The sequence below is a fragment of the Schistocerca piceifrons genome, chromosome 11 (genome assembly GCF_021461385.2).
Source record: "Schistocerca piceifrons isolate TAMUIC-IGC-003096 chromosome 11, iqSchPice1.1, whole genome shotgun sequence".
In the NCBI taxonomy this organism is placed as follows: Eukaryota; Metazoa; Arthropoda; class Insecta; order Orthoptera; family Acrididae; genus Schistocerca; species Schistocerca piceifrons.
The window spans coordinates 14,429,660-14,449,567 of record NC_060148.1 but is presented as its reverse complement, the minus strand read 5'-3'; the positions used below and the strand labels follow the sequence as shown (position 1 = coordinate 14,449,567).

General features: G+C 41.0%; 1 protein-coding gene across 14 annotated transcripts in view; it reads left to right on the top strand.

The window, feature by feature from the left end:
• Positions 1-19,908, top strand: part of LOC124720011 (basement membrane-specific heparan sulfate proteoglycan core protein) — an 801,341-nt gene that overhangs the window by 433,330 nt on the left and 348,103 nt on the right. For all 14 annotated transcript variants that reach the window (XM_047245254.1, XM_047245262.1, XM_047245258.1 and 11 more), the window contains one exon: positions 896-1,012. In XM_047245254.1, the coding sequence (XP_047101210.1) occupies positions 896-1,012 (117 nt within the window). The remainder of the gene's footprint in view (positions 1-895; positions 1,013-19,908) is intronic.

Here is a 19,908-nt window from a genome sequence, read left to right as displayed (position 1 = left end):
GTTCTGCGAATACATAGAAACAAAGAGCCTTTATCATTTAGCTACAATATAGCAGGTCAGCAACTGGAAGCAGTTAATTCCGTGAATTATCTCGGAGTAGGCATTAGGAGTGATTTAAGATTGAATGACCATATAAAATTAATCGTCAATAAAGCAGATGCCAGACTGAGAGTCATTGGAAGAACCCTAAGGAAATGCAATCCGAAAACAAAGGAAGTAGGTTACAGTACGCTTGTTCGCCCACTGCTCAAATACTGTTCAGCAGTGTGGGATCCGTACCAGATAGGGTCGATAGAAGAGATAGAGAAGATCCAACGGAGAGAAGCATGCTTCGTTACAGGATCATTTAGTAATCGCGAAAGCGTTACGGAGATGATAGATAAACTCCAGTGGAAGACTCTGCAGGAGAGACGCTCAGTAGCTCGGTACGGGCTTTTGTCGAAGTTCCGAGAACATACCTTCACAGAAGAGTCGAGCAGTATATTGCTCCCTCCTATGTATATCTCGCGAAGAGACCGTGAGGATAAAATCAGAGAGATTAGAGCCCACACAGAAGTATACCGACAATCCTTTTTTCCACGGACGATGCGAGAAGTGAGAACCGATAGAGGTACTCGAGGTACCCTCCGCCACACACCGTCAGGTGGCTTGCAGAGTTTGGATGTAGATGTAGATGTAGAGGAAATGTTGCTATGCTCTCGAGTTGCCGGGTGACACGATCTTGAGTCGACTACCTTCGTGACTGGGAAACATACATATTCTCTTCAGTTGGCAACCTCTGTGGCTCGGGAATCGTGCTTGTGACCATCGTGACTGGAGAAGCGTATCTGTGCTACTGAGTTGCCAACCTTTACCTCGAGTTTGACTGATACGTGTGTCTTATTTCCTCCCGCAGTGACGTGTTTGCCATCCGAGTTCAAGTGCCAGGACCAGTCGCGGTGCATCGACCAGTCGCTGCGGTGCGACGGGCGGTACGACTGCCCGGACGGGAGCGACGAGGGAGAACTGTGCAGTATGTACCAGAGCCGTATGATGCTGTCTGCCAATCACAGTAGATGTGTAGCTATTTGGGGTATCGGAGCCTGACTGAGATGGGAGATTCAGTAGCAGGTTTAGACCTAGGTAACTGAATGTGGTTGCATGCCACCAGCTCTGTTTAATGACCACTGCTTCTGATGGTAGGAGATTAATGAGGAGACTGTACGGCCTGGTACTCTCCGAGTTTATTTGTCTGCAAAATACTAACGCGAATTCTTTATAGACGAATGGAAAAACTGGTAGAAGTCGACCTCAGGGAAGATCAGTTTGGATTCCGTAGAAATGTTGGAACACATGAAGCAATACTGACCTTACGCCGTATCTTAGAAGAAAGATTAAGGAAAGGCAAACCTACGTTTCTAGCATTTGTAGACTTAGAGAAAGCTTTTGACAATGTTGACTGGAATACTCTCTTTAAATTCTAAAGGTGGCAGGGGTAAAATACAGGGAGCGAAAGGCTATTTACAGTTTGTACAGAAACCAGATGGCAGTTACAAGAGTTGAGGGGCGTGAAAGGGAAGCAGCGGTTGGGAAAGGAGTGAGACAGGGTTGTAGCCTCTCCTCGATGTTATTCAGTCTGTATATTGAGCAAGCAGTAAAGGAAACAAAGGAAAAATTCATAGTAGGTATTAAAATCCATGGAGAAGAAATAAAAACTTTGAGGTTCGCCGATGATATTGTAATTCTGTCAGAGACAGCAAAGGACTTGGAAGAGCAATGGAACGGAATGGACAGTGTCTTGAAAGGAGGATATAAGATGAACTTCAACAAAAGCAAAATGAGGATCATGGAATTTAGTCGGGTGATGCTGAGGGAATTAAATTAGGAAATGAGACGCTTAAAGTAGTAACGGAGTTTTGCTATTTGGGGAGCAAAATAACTGATGATGGTCGAAGTAGAGAGGATATAAAATGTAGACTGGCAATGGCAAGGAAAGCATTTCTGAAGAAGAGGAATTTGTTAACAGTGAGTATAGATTTAAGTGTCAGGAAGTCGTTTCTGAAAGTATTTGTATGGAGTGTAGCCGTGTATGGAAGTGAAACATGGACAATAAATAGTTTGGACAGAAAGAGAATAGAAGCTTTCGAAATGTGGTGCTACAGAAGAATGCTGATGATTAGATGGGTAGATCACATAACTAATGAGGAGGTATTGAATAGAACTGGAGAGAAGAGAAATTTGTGGCACAACTTGACTAGAAGAAGGGATCGGTTGGTAGGACATATTCTGAGACATCAAGGGATCACCAACTTAGTATTGGAGGGCAGCGTGGAGGGTAAAAATCGTAGAGGGAGACCAAGAGATGAATACACTAAGCAGATTCAGAAGGATGTAGGTTGCAGTAGGTACTGGGAGATGAAGAAGCTTGCACAGGATAGAGTAGCGTGGAGAGTTGCATCAAACCAGTCTCAGGACTGAAGACCACAACAACAACAACATATAGGATTTGGAGGTAATTGCAGGGAGATGAATTTATGTGAAGCAGTATGACACAATTACAAAAAAAAAAACTCAAATAAGATGCCTTTATTATTGTAGGTGAACTATGTAATAAATAGACGCACGGGCTCACATATTGTAATGTGCAAGTTGATATCTTGCGTGCCAACAGAGCCAGGGCCGAGTGGGACAAACTGAAAGGTGCACCAGAGTTGGCACAACTGTGCTTTCTGTACTGGACATATGAGAGTTAGTAGCGAAACCGACGCGGGTGAAGGCGTACGAGGAAAAAGGGTACAAGGGTGCGGGGTGCCAAATGATAAGTAACTACAGTGGAAAAATCTTCTCAAACTGGCCCAGTGCACCAAACCCAGAATGAAACCACATGGCAGATTGACGACTGTGGCGTGGTACACTGGCCAACCTTAGTATGGTCTGTAAGAGGTTACCCGTGCTCATTTAGGCAAATGCTGGGGTAGATTCCAAGTGCTGCCTCAGAGGAAGCAATGTACAAACAGTTAATATATGAATTGATATCCCAAACAAAATTTACGCAGTTTACAGGCAGATGAGATGCACGAGTTTACCCTGATGAATGTGGTGTCGGGGAAGGTTTCTGGCCATAGAGTTAAATGATAAAATAAAATATGCCCAATCATAAAAAAGTGGATCCCGTACTAGATGCAGTAAGTGCTAGGAAAAGAAAGAAAGACTAAATCAACAGATGTGACAGTGACAATGTAGCCCAATTTCCAAATATATGTGGTGACAGACTTTTCGGAAATGAAACAATACGTTAATCTGAAAACTACTTTTGGTAACAGTTGGGAAAGATGGAGTAGGATAATAAAGGGTGAAAGAAAGATAACCTAGTTTTTATGGAGTAATATTAAAACTTTTCATTAAGACCAAACTCTAATTTTCATATTTCTCAAGAATCGTATATTGAAAAAAATTTAAGACAGAAAGCTTTATACCACAGCTCCTCCAGTTTCTCTCTCTAAATTTTCTGATTTTTGTAAATTGCCTAATTTGCTCTTTGATTTCAAGTTACTGTGCAAACATTTAAGAAAACTGTAACTGAAATATTTAGTTAAATAGTGCATAGTGGAGCAATTTTTTGATTGTAAGTCACTGGTTGAAAGCCCAAAGTAAAAGATTTTTTTGTACTTTTATTGAAATTTTAAATTTAATAACAAATAGAAATGTTAATTAACAGATACTGAATCAGAGTTTTTAAAAATATTCTTATAATTTTTAATTACTGATTATGTGAAAATGATCCAAACATGCAAAATTCCGTATTGTTGAATGCAAAAAGTCATTTTCATGACTAATACTGTTGAGTCACTGTAAATTAAAAAAAAATGTTTTCTGTTTGATGTTTTGCATTGTTGCAGCAAATTGTAATTAATTAGGAACACTAGTATTTTCATAGAATTAGTAAATAGAATAAAAACATGTTAATTTTATTAAAAATTATGATTCAGTGTTTGTTACTTCGTATTTATATTTGTTATTATATATGGAGTTTATTTTTAAGACTTGTGTCATACTGCTTTAGGAAATTCATGTCCAGGCACTGATTTTCACATCTCAGAAAATCTAAGATGGTCAGTCGTAAGGCTCCTGTTGCCAGTAAGAAAAGTGCTGATCCGCCAAGGGTACAATAAGGGCAAGGAGGAGGTTGGGGAAAAGAGAGAGAGAAAGTGTGTGCTATGGGAGAGGACAGTATCTTATGGATCAATAGAAAATAGCTGCACTGTTATTATATTTTACAACTGCATTGAACCAACTATTTGTCGATTAGCGTATCACATATTTCACTCCCATCTCAGTCAGAGCTTCACCAATACTTCACAACCCCATGTTACTGGGTCATTGTAGTTGGACTTGTGCACAGTGCACAATACTAATTTATCTACGGTAGTAGTGTGACACAAACATGTTTGAAACTTACTGACAGGCTAAAATCGAAGGGGTTGGCAGAACAAATAGGTAGCTCACAGACAATATTTGAAATATTGCATGTTAAATGTTTGATTGAATTCAAAGTCAGGAACATAAACACAGTAAGACGAAGCAATTTATATACAGGGTGGGCAAAATAGAATTGATCCAGTAAAAGATTTCATACATTTAAGTATAGGCAAACCAGTTTACACCATCTGCGTCCATTGTGAACAATGTAAACTGAATTCTTATCTTTAGATGCATGAAATATTTTATTGGGCCAATTTTCTTTTGGCTACGCTGTATAAATTGGGTGTGTTCCCGCATTCTGTAATTCTGATACAGTTAATGATTATGATGTTCAAGATAAAAATTATCACAACTGGACACTTATTGTAACTTTACTTTTTTTTACTTGACAACGGTCTCCAATTTGACCGAAACCAGTAGTTTTGATACAGTGTCCTAGGTCTATATCTGTTATCTCAGAATCACGAATTTAAAAAAAAAAAAAAAAAAAAAAAAAAAAAAAAAAAATTGAAAAGTTGTAAATCATAACCTCCACAAAAAATCATGAAGTAAATAAAGTTGCCAAATAATGAAACCAGCAGACTCTGTATAAGGTGATGAACACTAGGGAAAATGTATCAAAAGCAGTGAACCCATGTCCTTTTTTTAATATCTGGTCTGCTGAGAATGCAGTTCTCAATTTGTACACATTTTGAGAGTCATTGTGCAGCAACAAACTGCATTATCCACTAAGAGGAAGATATGAAACTTGAGCTCAATATCCTTCTCACTGTCAACCGCATTGACTAAGCGGCTCAGTGGACAAATAGCAGGGAAGTCAAAAGTCAGGCCAATAAGATACGTTCATGCATAGTAACACAATGCAAACTTTTACTGTGCCTGTAATTATTTTATTATTGACGTGACATTTCATCCGTAATTCTTTTTGCATTCCTTCCACTGCATTGACTCAGAAACATATGGTTGTAAGCTGATCTACACTGGGCATTGCTGCTTTACATTGCTATTTTCATTGTTCTGGAAATCAGTGAGTATTGCGCTGCTGGAATAGCGTAGTGTTTAGACATATTTACTGCAGTAAAAGTCTTGTATTTTGAAGTTTGACAAACTTTCCACCTTGGCATACTCATTGTGAGGAAGAATTCTTCCACAGTTTAAACACTTCACTTGATTGTTTCATCTGCAATTTGTACTTTCTTGTTGATGTAATGTATTTGTGTGACCTTGAGTGTTGTCATTAGTAATCTAACTTTTTTCCCCAGCAGCAGATAGCTCGTTTCTTTGCAGTGTGAAGATTGTCGCCAGTATTCCAGCGTTGTAGAAATATTTAGGCTTAATTACTTATCTCTCTTAGAGTCTTCAACGGTGTGTTCTATTTTTCTCATGTACTTTTTTTTCTTGTTTTTGAGATAAGTAATAAGCGAATTGGATTGAGAGATGTGTTATGTTCCACGATTGTCAAAGTGAACCATGTTTCTATTGGTACTATTTAATTTAAAAGAAATATAAATTACAAGTCAAGTGTTTTTTGAAGCCATGAAAGCTTATAAACTTAAATAGCTTTAAAATAAGAAATAATTCCCCAGTAAATTTGAATCGATTAAATAATCTGTTTGTGGGACTTTTATCATCCCCCTAATTAAAAAATCTGGGATCAACTAAATAATGTAATCCAATAACTGCCAAAACTGTTAAAGTAATATTACGGTCTGATGTAACAAGTAATTTTGCTTTAGGCAGAGGGGCAATTAATCTAACACAGCTATGGCATAATAATTTTTAATAGCTTTTTTTTTTTCAAGCGAAGTAAGAAACTGTATTTTACCATTTGCATTTTGAAAGATTAATAGTGAATAATTTTTATTAACAGCTCACTGAAGTTGGTTATTCAGCCATCATTAATTAGATAAGCTTGTTATGTAAAAATATAAGGCACATATGTCATCACTTGCGAGGTGTCTTGTTGCTGCTGTAAAAGAGTTTGAGCATTGTTTTGTTTTTGTTGTACACACACTTTTGGATCCCATTTGTCAGCTGTTACCAACACTTGAAAAAGGTAATGTCTTTTTTATGTTTTATTTTGCTTTTTGGCTTATAGTCAGCTGATGAGCTCTCCACCGTTTGTTTTTTTTTGGACGATGCCTCATCGGTACTAAAAAAATTACATTTTTTTAAAAAAAATAACACACTTAGTGGCAGCATGGTTTGCAAAATGATAACATTTAACAGTGAATAAGGTTGATAGGTGACTAATGAGTTAATATTGATAGTTCATAATTCAGACTAATACAAGAGACCTCCCAGTCCTTCATCTGCAATTAACTTTGTTTGCTCATACCAGTAGGTGGAAGTGTAATGAACCTATAACTTTTTTTTATCTGTTGATATGCTGTGAAGCACTTGAGTTTTGCCAGTTTCATAGCCTGCTGCTTGGAGTTTTGACTGGATGGGCATGCCTTAGCTGCTAGCTAATATTTGCACTGCATGTATTCCTGCAATTACCGGCAGAACCGATACCTACAATTTCCCAACTCCTCGATAACCGTTCTGTTCCTCTCCCACAGTGCATCATTGTTTTTTCCTGTAGACCACTTCAGCAGATTAGAGTGCACCGTTAGCGTTACGTCAGTTCGACCGCGCTGTGTAAGGCACTCTCGGTACAGTTCTGCACTGTTGCCTGATAAACAGAATACGAGTATTAGCATACGGAGTGTCAGACCAGCTTTGTAACTGAACTGGACAGCTCCTGGAATACCGCACATCATTATTAATGTAGGGAAAGCTTCAGGCATAAAAGTAACTTGTGGGCACACCCCAATGGAGCATTACAGGGCAGTTACCTTTCGCAGTACATATACAGGGCTGTTTAAAAAGAAGAAACATATTTCAAACATTTATTGCCTCCAAACTACAGAAGATAGAAACACAATTCTGATGTTCCTGGAAAGAGCAAAGTTCAAGTTTTTATGCGTTCAATGTGAGCCCCATGTGTTACACTACAGATCTCAGAACGGTGGCTTATTTCCTGCCACACGTGCAGCAGCTGGTCTCTCGTTATCGAATTCACAGCTTCGACAATGCGATGTCACAGACTTTCAAGAGTGTCAGGCGTATGGGGGATAAAAATGAGGTCTTTTATGTAACCCTACAGATAAAAGTCACAAGTTGTGAGGTCTGGAGACCTTGGAGGCCACAAGTGATTAAGTTCACCTGCTGCTGCTCCTCTTCCAGTCCAACATCCCAGACGTCACACCGTGGGACTTTTATCTGTGAGGTTACATAAAAGACTGCATTTTTATGCCTACTGTGCCTGACACTCTCGAAAGTCTGCTACGTCACGTTGTTGAATCTGTGAGTTTGATAATGAGAGACCAGCTGTTTTGTGTGTGGCAGGAAATGAGCCACCGTGTTGATATTTGTCGTGTAACACATGGGGCTCACATCGAATGCATAAAAATTTGAAGTTTTCTCATACCAGGAACGTTGGAATTGTGTTTCTACTTTTTGTAATTTGGAAACAATAAATGTTTCAAATCTGTTCCTTCTTTTTAAATGATGATGATGATGATGATGCCCCATACTCCTTGACAGAGCATAGGGGAAGAGGCGGGAGACACGCACCGCCGTACTAGGCGAGGTCCTACAGGTATGTGCTCGGCCATTGCCTTCCTCCGACTGTAATGAATGATGATGATGAGGATGACACAACAACACCCAGTCATCTCGAGGCAGGTGAAAATCCTGACCCCACCGGGAATCGAACCCGGGACCCCGTGTTCGGGAAGTGAGAACGCTACTGGGAGACCGTGAGCTGCAGACTCTTTTTAAATAGCCCTGTATATAAATGACCTAGCAGATAACACCGGAAGCATTGTATGTCTTTTTGCTGAATATGCTGTCATATACAGAGAAGTCACAACACTAGAAAATGGTAGCAAAATATGGAAAGATCTGCAGAGGATTAATGATTGGTGCAGGGATTTGCTGGTGACCTTCAAAATAAGTAAATATAACATTCTGCTCATAAATAGACAGTAGGACCAGTCATTGTATCATTACAGAGATGCCGAACAATCGCTAAAAGCAGTCACATCCATTAAATATCTGAGAATACTCACAGGGAACAATTCGGAGTGGAACAAACACTTAAAACTAATTTCGCATAAGGCAGATACCAGACAGATTCATCAGAAGGGTCTTCAGGGAGGGTAGTCCATTCGCAAAGTAAGTAGTATACAAACCACACGTAAAACCGATACTTGAATTTGGGTCCACACCAGATACGATTGGTTGGGTGGTTGGTTTGTGGGATTAAAGGTTGATACGGTTGATAAAGGAAATAGAGAAGATCCGACGAAGAGCAGCACGTTTTGTTATGGGTCCATTTAGTAAATGCGAGCATCACGAAGTTGCTCAGCCAACTTCAGCGGCGGATGCTACAAGAGAGGCATTGTGCGTCCCAGTGTGTTTTACAGTTAAAGTTCTGAGGGCATAAATTCCTAGAAGAATCGACCAATCTATTGCTTTCACCTATGTATAGGGTGAGCACAAAGTCTTGCCCTGATTATTACAATTTATTACAGAATAATCGTTTATCCTAGCCTTTAGTTTGGCAATGTCAGCAACTGGTGTGACGAAGACTCGGTCTTTGATATAGCCCCAGAAAAAAGGTCAAGGTGCGTAGTGTCTGGAGAGTGGGTGGCCAGGGTATTGGACCATTCCTTCCAATCCACAAATCCGCTCTCTAGACGTTAACGCCCCTTGACTTTTTTTTTCTGGGGCTATATAAAGGACGGAGTCTTCATCTCAACAGTTCCTGACGTCGACAAACTGAAGGCTAGGATACAAGCTGCTGCGGGTACTGTGACAGAACATACGTTACAAAACACCTGGCGGGAAATGGAATACCGCCTCGGCATTCTCCGAGCTACCGAGGGAGCACATGTTGAGGTTTACTTATGTAAGTGGTCTTAAAAAAAATTAGTAACACTAAACTATGTAACGGCATCAAATGTAACTTGTGTCAAACTGTTATTCTGTTATAAATTTTTATAATCAGGGCAAGACTTTGTGCTCACCCTGTATATCTCACAAAAAGACAATGAAAGCAAATTTAGAGATAGATAAGCTCACACGGAGGCTTACCAGCAACCGTTCTTCCCACGGACCATTCGCAACTGAAACAGAAAAGGTGGAGGGAGGGGGGTAATATTGGTACGCAAAGTACTCTTCACCAGGTGACTTGTGGTGAAATTGCAGTAGAATACTTGTCTGGGAGTAGAATAAACAGGAAATAGGACATGCTAAAAATGACAACACAGAAGTCTTTTACACAGCCTGCTACTGGCTGGGATGATTCCGACACAAGACCAGCAAAAATGGCAGGATTTTTGCGTGTCAGCACACTTGTATCACTGGGGAAATTGAAATTCCACATTAGTGGCAAGGTGAACAGGGTCAGTATCCACAACACAGACTTGACGAGAGTTTGATCCCGCAAAAATTGGTTGCGTAATGAATGACTTGGTGTCCTCCAGGTGCAATGCCACCTCATGAGTTGGTCCTGTAGCTCTGTAGTTAGTGGTCCTCATACCATATGTTGCCACTCTCACTGTTCATTTTTGTGCACCATCTGTTCGTGACTCATTTAGTAAATAGTTATAACAAAACTCAGTTTCAGTCACATACATTTTCCAGTATTTATCATCCAAACGTGACTGAAGCTGAGGAATTGTTACTGTAAAAATTATGTGATGTAGTTGCAAACCTCGGCAAATTACCTGCAGTATGGTTAGATTTAAAAAATAATTAGTCTGAAATGCAGAATTTTGGGACAGTAAAAATTAACTGGGGAGGTCTTTCAACTAAGCTGTGGACACCGTCACAATTAGTGTGAAGCTGTTTTGTTCTGAGGTAAAACAATGATTTCAATTCCTTCCTTCCTCTTTCCAAAAACCAGTCATGTGTGCAGTGCCTCAGACTGCTAATGGACACTGCTGCCATTGGGAAGAAGTGGTTGTGTGCGATCTGCTGAGAGACAAGATTTCTGTATACCAGATCTAATTCCCATTTAATATCTCTTTGGCCATTCATAAAAAAATATTGGTAAAAATTGAAATTCAAATAACTGAAACTTAAAAGAAGTTACAGAGAGATTGTAAATTCTTTGCTGACAATTTAAATCCTTTGACCTGTTATTCAATGAAAACTCATTAAATAACTATGCAGTCTCTGCATAGGATTGAGAACGAAACTTCATTTGCCTGGAGCTAAGCCAGCTTGAGAAGTGGGGAGATGCAGATAGAAGGAAAGAAAAATAATCTACATTTCACATCATATTTCTTTTATTCTCTATCAGCTGTTTATCTGCCCTTTCATTCTCATCAATTTACCCTGTCTGACTTTTCTTCTGTTTCACACTAATTAGATGTTGCTGTTTTACTACTCTTTTAAATGCATGAACTCCCAGACCACCTGAATGTGTGTCTGGTTTATGGCGAACTTTGGCATCTGGTCATTTCTCTTCAGCTTGTTTCTCCATGTTATAGGATGAGAAATAACTTTCCTGTTAAAAGTAAATTATCACAAAAAGTAAAATTTAGCTTTTTTCTCACACACACTGTCGGTAAGTTCAGAAAAGTTTCAGTCTTGCTTATTGGAAGAAGATAAAGCACTTCAAAAAGCAGTGAACAGTCCCATAAAAGTGATCTAGGATTTTTCTGTTTGGCCACTACCCCAAGAAACTTTCACCATAACAAAAAACAGAAAAAGCTATTTATTTTAATAATGGCATTACTATTAAGGGTGGTTGCTGTTTTTTGCCCTTTGTAAGAATAAATCTTTTCATTATTATACAGCTGTGGACACATTGATTTTCAATAAAGTAGCATCTTCCCCTTTGGTCCCCCCCCTCTCCCCCCCCCCCCCCTACACACACACACACACACACACACACACACACACACACACACACTTGTTGACTCCCATTTCTTTTGGCTGGCTGTTGTGCATTTGATGGACAAGACATATTCGTATCTCCTCCATGTAAGAAGTGAGCAGACAGCACTATTCCTCTACGGCATCAGTGTCCATATTTTCCTTGTTTGAGCTCAATGACAAACTTCACTGTGTGGAACCAGTAAGAACATCACAGAGATGCAGTGTTTTGGGCATCTTCCTTTTACAGTTCTCGTGGCTCAGTTGAAGAACATTTAAGATATTTGCCAGGAGAGAATATCTGTTCTAAATTAAAAAAAAAAAAGAAAAATGGATGTAACAGTTTGTACCTTCTCTACAGTGTTATTGCATTAAACATCGGCTCTTTACAGAGGTGACATTATTTTGACGAGCCAACTGTTGAGCGTAATCAACTTTGCAAACAGCTGCTAAACGAATCTGTTTGTTGAGCTAGCAGTTCACTTAACCGAAAAATTCCAATGAACCGAATGTAAACAACCACCTACTATCAGAATAGTGTAGGCACATGCAGTCAGTGTATTGGAGTGGAACACGTGGAAACTTATTAACAGATTATAATCAGCCGATGACGGTAATATACTGCTGACATACAGATCGGAGATTTCACTTTTGTCCTGAAGACGGTCACATGGAGTGAAACTGGCAGTAAATAAAATTGTTCAGTTCAGCAACTGAAAGTGTTAGTCACAGTGCAACCGTGCAGCAGACCACTGCTGTGGAGCATTGTTTATCAAAAATGTTCCAAACTTATTGAGTGGGCACAGAATGAAATGTAGAAAGACTAGAGGCAATAGGTGACAAACAGCCTACAGACAAACTGCATCAGAAGGAGGAACAGCATAATGGTCCACTTGCAGTGGCATCCAGGAATAATTAAGTTGAAGGAAAAATTTGTCATCAAACCAGTTTAGGAAGTGATGACTGGAGAAAAGAAAGTGCACTGTCTGCTATAAAATTGCTCGGACGTGCAAGCGCTCATATTTCTGTGTGACCCCACAGTGTAGGTAAGAGTAATGCCATCTACATTCTGTAAAACAAGGTGGCTCTCCTAAGAGTCGCCAGGTGCATTTTCTCTGTTTTTTTGGTAGGTATTTGCAATTCCGTTTTTGCAGTGTGTAGCTGGGGTCAGCCCAAATAACTACTGCTCATCTAGTCTTTCATCTGACACCGAGTGTCGACAGAAAGTGTCAGTTTGTTTCCCACTGTGAGCAAAATTATGTTTAAAGTGCAATTTTACATGCCCATTGGATTGAGTGGTCCCACATTAGCGTCGTGTGATATTTGTTTATCGATATGCGTTAGCAGGGACAGCAAAACACTAAGGACAACTGATATTCCAGCAGCACTTACTGAGTAGCACTCTACGCTCAGCAATAGCAGTCAGAACAAGCCTGGACAGTGTTGCCACTGCTGGAATAGTGGCTATTTTTTGTGTTTTACTGTTCCTTTTAAGGCATAAAAAAAAACAAATACTGCACTAGACTAAATTGTGACCCCACAGTCGAATGGGCACATAAAAATTCGTTTTGCTCGTCACGGAAAATAAAGTGACACTTTCTGTCAGTAGTGGGTGTTGCATGATAAACTTCATGGGAAGTATTTGTTAGGGCCGCCTGCAACTTCACATTTGCTAACCGAAATTGTAAGTATTTGCTGAAACATGAGACAAAAGGTGCCCGACAACCCGTAGGCAAGACACCCTGATAAGGAAAGATTGTACAGTGGCATGTGAAATGTCATTTGTTCGTGAGGAGATCATATTGTAAAGATACATCTATGAGAATATACCAGAATTCAGTAGTGGCAAGATTATGGGCTGTTGAGGCTGCAAATTGTTCCCACAACTGTCTAATGAATGTGGAATTGGCATGTTCAGAATGGCCAAACTGAACAGCACTCACAATCTCAGTGATGCCATGCGACTAGCGCTAGAGAGGGTAGACACATCATTCACTCGACAGTGCGGGATTGTACAGCCACATCACACGGGTTCTTTCAGGAAGTGTGCTCATTTGTAACCAGACAGGTGTCCACACGGACAGTGCGATGTCATTCGGAGCACCACGATCCGTCAGCATGGTAACCGTTCTCGAACCTTTCCTCGATGTGGCAGCATAGCGAGACATTCTGACAGAGGTGCCCTCGGTGGCAACACTCAGCACAGGAGTGGCACCACATCCTGAGTTCAGATAAATCTCGGTACTGCCAAGAGTGTACAACTTACAGGGTGTACGAAAGAGTCCAGGAACACTTTCAATTATTTATTGCACAAGAACTAAACATTGTACAGATGTCATACACATTGCATTTTGAAGAGAAACTCTGAAAGTTTTTCTTACAAACATTCGATATGCGAACCACGAGTGACCCGGCAGACATCAATACGGTAATCGAATTCTTGCCATACCCGTCCCAGCACGGCATCGTCGACTGTGCCAGTCACTTCCCGTAATCTCTCCCGGAGCTCTGCTACATCAGGTGGTAGAGGTGGTACATACACCAGATGTTTAATGTGTCCCCACAGGAAAAAGTCACACGGAGTGAGATCTGGTGATCGGGGAGGCCATTTCGTGAAACAGCTGTTCTCTTATGTAGCACGGCCGTTCTGAAGATGTGGCAGCTCCGTGTTCAGGTACCTACAAACTTTACAATGAAAATGGGGTGGAGCCCCGTCCTGCTGAAAGATAAACACGTCTGACTAGGAATATCCAGTGACAGTGCTCTAGGCGAAGAAGAATGGCCCGTACAGTTTTCGACGTGAAGAGGCACAAAAAACATTTACCTTTGGGGAATCACGATCAAATTCAATACATTCGTGTGGATGTTTTGCACCCCAGATTCGACAATTATGCCTGTTCACTTTCCCATTAGTGTGAAATGATTCATCTGAAAAGACTATGTCTTGCCACTTGGTAGATATCCAGTTGTGGTATTGGTGTGCAAATTCCAGCCTCTGTTGCTGATAAACAGCTGGGTGCACGAACTGGGCACCTGGTGCTTAGATCCGTAAGTAGCAACAGCCACCGAACAGTCATTGCGGACACAATTAGTATTCTCTCCGTTCACCTGGACAGTCAGTTGCTCATCAGTTGCACGCGTCTTTGCCAGTACACACCTCCGCAGCTGTCGTTTGCCCACCATGTGTGGCCCGTGAAGTATCGCAGTTGCCTCGGCACTAGTGTTGGGTGCGCAATTTTGCCACGTGTGGTATGCTTTAACTACAGCAGCACACAAACAGTTTACAAACTTAGCAGTTTCGGAACTGCTTCCACCCTCGGCCCGAAAGCCTACAATCGTGCCATTTTTGTGACAGATAAGTTACTCCGTCCCCTCATTACGATGACGACTACGCTGCATCCCCTTGTCACACTGTATGTACCCTCCACTGCCATCTACGAGTGATTATTACGTGTTGATGTCGTACATAACAGGTGGTCACATTCATATGGCTGGACTGTGTATGTACCGCACTTTCTATACCCTCAGATTTTAAGTCTTCTTCCTGTTATACTTTGTACACAATAAGTATAATTTCGTTATTTTCTGAACTTTCTGGTGTCGAAATTTAAGTGTCCGGCAGTGTAGCTCCGTTTAAATCTGGAGAGGGGCAGAAACACTGTGCCATTGGAACTTCATTATAAACTGGCCACACAGCCGAGTACGTGACGTCAGTGAGCTCAGACTTCCCTCTCCCTCCCCACCCCGGTTCGGTTCTGCCGCCCACCGCTCGCCACGCCGCTAGCCGCCCTGACTGCCTGTGGGACAGAGCTGCTGCTGGGAGGGTCGCGGGTGCCGGCCGCACCGCCCCCGCCGCCCTGCCACCCCGTGCCGCCCGTCAACTGGCAGTGCGTCACGACTCTGGGCTGCGTCGTCCACGTGTGCCACCGCACCTGCCTGCTGCCGCCCCCCACCTGCTGCAAACCGAACAGGTACACAGGTACGTAGCCCCCGCCCCCTTGCCAGAGGCCGGACACAGCACACGGACGGGGAACTCCCCCTCGTACGTCACCTAGCCTCCAGCTCGGGCTCTGCTCGAAGAATAGGGATCGGACAGTGTCAGTGACTGCCCGTTTATGTTGTCGAGTAGGAGTCTGTTCAGGTGTTTAATCGGAGTTGGAGGCTGTGAGCTATTTTGACATAGAGGGCGCAAAATAGTTTGTTTCAGAGCTGGAAGTTATGACATTGTAATGTCATTTTCAGAGATCGCAAAATTATAATGTTAGAGTCAGAGATTACGAAATGATACTTCAGAGTTATGAGATACAAAACTGCAGTAACTGAATCGGAAGTTGTGAACTTGTAGTTTGCTAGTTGGAGGCAGCAAAATTGTAGTACCCGAGTCAGAGGTTATGATATTGTAGTAACCGAGTCGAAGTTTACGAATTGTAGTGTCGGAGTTGGAGGCTGTGAAATTGAAATATCGGAGCCGGAGATTATGGAATTGTATGGTCACATTTGAAGGTTACAGAATTGTAGTGTCAGAATCAGAGCTTATGAAACTGTAGTGTCTGATTCGGATATTATGTAACAGTACTGTAGGGTTCAGAGGATACAAAATTCTAGATTCAAAGTCAGAGATTACGAAATTGTGATGTCGGAGTTGGAGGAAGGGAGACTGCATGGTTGTAGTCGAAGGAGGCAGAGTTGCAGTTTCAATGTTAGAGGAAGTAAAATTGTTGTGTCAGTCTGAGGAAGTGAAATTGTAATGTCAGAGCCATTGTAATGGCAGAATTGAAGGAGCAAAATTGCAATTTTCGAGTCAGAGGAAGTATCGGAGTCAGAGGGAGCAAAATTGTCGTGTCAGAGTCAGAGGAAACAAAATTGCAGTGTCGGAGGAAACAAAATTGTAACGTTAAAGTTGGAGGAAGTGAAAATGCAGTGTCAGAGACAGAGGAAGTGAAAATGAAGTGTGGGAGTCAGAGGAAACAGAATTGCGATATCAGATCAGAGAAAGCAAAATTGTAATGTCGGAGCTGGAGGAAACAAAATTACGTTGTCAAAGTCGGAGGAAGCAAAATTGCAGTTTCAGAGTTGGAGACTGCAAAATTAAAATGTTGGAATAAGAGGCTGTGAAACCGTAATGTCAGAGGCAGTGAAATTGTAGTATTGGTGCTGTAGGCAGTGAAATTTTAATGTCAGTACTGGAGGAAACAAAACTGTAATTTTGGAGTTGGAGACTGCAAAATGGTAATGCCACACTTGGAAGCCGCTAAGTTGTAATGTCAGAATCAAACATTGCCAGATTGTTTTCTCAGAATCCGAGTATAGCAGATTGTTGATTTGGAGGAAGTGAAATTGTATTGTCGGAGTTAAGTATCGGAGAATCAAATTTGGTAGTTCCCTGGTCTTGGCCCAATCATTATTTTGCTAGCATGTGCGGAGAACCAGTAGATACTGACAAACATGAGAACAACTCCAAAAACAAAAGAGGAAGATTGCTATCAGATGTCAGCCTTAATGCCATGTAAAGCAAGTAAGTCAACACTTCTGCTGTATAAGCTCCATAATACATGTTGAATGTGACTCCACAATCCGACATCACAACCTGACTATTGTGCAGTTTCCGATAAACAGTTTGGCTTGATGATCTTGTTCACGTTTTTAAAACAAACTTATAGCCTCCAAAGATCTCTCCAATATCAGGAGATGAAATGTTAGGTTCAGAAGTGTGCCTTAGATCATAATAGAAGAATCGCCAATGGTGTAAATACCTGCCTCAAAAGGCTGCACTGTTAACATTTTTTTTAAAGAGATTAAAATAGAATTACGTAAACTTTGTTGTAATGACATCTTTTTAAGCTTCTGGAAATGTCATCCGCATCTTATTGAGTACGGTTTTTTGTGTCAGAATCTTTTGATCAACTTTCCTGCTATGCCATTTTCAATTTCTGGGGTTGTATTGTAGATAAAACAGTGTCTCACTCAGTATAAGATAAATGCGTCTTTGTAGGTTTTGTTTGTTTGTAAACCCTCTCTTGTAACTCTTTCCCTCTCTCTTATTTTTTTAATTTCTTTCCTATAAGATGTCCCTGCACAACAAACTTATGTGGGATATCTAGCAAATGGAACATTAATGTCCTCAAGAACGGACGCTGGCTTTTTCTGTTTGTGGTTTATACCTCTGTGGCCCTCCAGACTTTCATGTGGATTTCTTTCTTTCTTGCTGTTCATATTGTGTTGCCATAATATCTTCTAAAATTGATTTTTTAAAAATTGTTCCAAAAAACCAGTGGGTATCTTCAATCTCTGTGTTATGTGTCCACAACTATTCTTGGAGTAGTTTTCCCCTTTTTCTTTTCCCGTCTCCACAGTGGAAAACATCCTTCTTATCACTTAAAGCATTTCACATAGTACTCAGTTGGCGACTGTTAGTTTTCTTTTTCTGGCACTAATGAGTATTCAGTTTGTTTTCTTTGGGTGTCAAACAAGTGTACGCCTTCCTGGTATGTGTAGCTGTGGGGATTAATTTGTTTTAAAGAAGAGGAAATTCTCAACTGATCTGTATCTGCCACGCTGCCTGGTTATTTACAGGGTGTAATAGCTCTGCAGAAAGCACAAATTCAGTAACTTTTTTCCTTTTATTTGTCTCCAAATTATAAGGAATGTTGTACAATTGAAAAACCAATGTTCGGTAATGGAATTGCAGTTTTATCCAGAGCCTGACACTTTCACTGATTCTGGATTGATTCCAGTCAGAATAATCAAAGATAACAAAAAATTGTTTGTCATTAAATTTAATATTATACTGTAGCAGTTCTTTCTGTGTACAGTTCAAGTTTCATCGAGCAGTGTTACTCGGCACTAACACATTACGGGAAAGTTGTTTTTGTCCTTAAGTTTTGCACAGCAATGTATTTACGAGTGACGTATGCAGTAGAATCTCCTCATTGTTAAGGAAGCGAAGGACATCTAAAGAGCATTCACTTATTAGAAATGTGGGATGCACTCTTAAACCAGTTTCTACTGCCCGACATTGTGGAAATTGTAAATATCTGTGTGTCGATGTGCTGTGTCTCGTAGCTGAACGTAACGTCCCCGGTCACTTGCCACTGTTGCCTCTGTGCTTGCCACTCTCCGGTGGTCGCCAGTGTGCGGAAATTGGTACGTCACACTGTTTTGTCTTTTCTGAGTGCTCGCCCGCATGCTTCGGTTGTGGTCGCACTTTTGTCGTAAGCCTTTCCACACGCTTTACTCTCGTCTACTCGTGTACGTGTCCAGCCTGTCCTTTCTACTGCTGAGGTAAGTCGTATGTTTCAGCCCTACTATGTTAAGATAGAATATATGTTTGTTTATAATAGTATTACTGTGTTTATTGCTAGCTGTTTTCAGTGTCAAGCTTTGAATTTCTTTTGTTCTTGTCAAGAGCTGTGCTATTTCTTTTGTTATTTCTGGTGGCCGTGTTGTGGCTGTGTAAACTGCTGGAACGCACTTGCCGTCCAGAATGTTGAGTCTTATGCTGCCGTTAATGCTTAAAATGCTTCCCGTTATGGAGGTTACTTTATAAGCACACCGGACAAAAAATTAGTAACTGCTGTGAGACGTGACGCTAATACTGTGTAGCTTATCGTATTAACTTGACGACGGCCTCAGTTTGATGAAAGAGAGAGTTGTAGAGTCTCTTCGGACGTGCTGTACGTCACTGAAGCTATTTATTGATGGTTATACCCTGTAGAATTACCAGATTGCGGGGATGTCTATTGCTATATTGCATCTCCTGTCTCAAATAGCCCTGGACATTTTCCACGAGGGATAAGATCAGACGAGTCGAGGTGCAATAGTCGGTCAGACTGGGAATGTACGGTTGCGTCTCTGGGGACGTGGTAGTTGTCTCCTTGGAAGACAAGGTGTCCACAGTGTACCCATCAGTAAGCTGTTGAAGAAAGGGCATCTCTTTCTCATTGCAAATGCTTGTATAAACATCCTGATTCGTAACCACTGGGAAGTGAATGAGTGGGCCCAGGTCACAGTATGGAAAACACACGCAAAACAACACAAAAATACGTGTGGCCACAACTGCCCCATCTGCATACTGAGAGTTAAATGCATCATTGGGCTGTCGGTCCACTCTACACGTTGCATCATTAGAAAAAGGCAACATGGCAACTCGTCGGATCAGCTAAATGCCTCCCATCAGTTGCGAGGCATGTCTGGAAGGTAAGTAACATTTTGGAGAAAAACTCATAAAAAGATTTTTCTCAAATCAAAATTTATTTTTGCAAGAAAGAGCATTTCTTAAACTATTTTCTACTTAGTTGCCATCATTCTTCAGACATTTGTCATAGTTGTGCTATGCCCTCTTCATAGAAAAATCCCACCAGTGAAGACAGCCACTCCTAAACACCATTTTGTGCATCATTTTCTGCTTGTCGAGTTCTGTTCCAGAGCTGAAACTGTCAGTGCGATACAATACTGTGAAACAATGTAAAAACTTTGGTGCACAATTCAATACAGAAGGCGTGGAATGCTCAG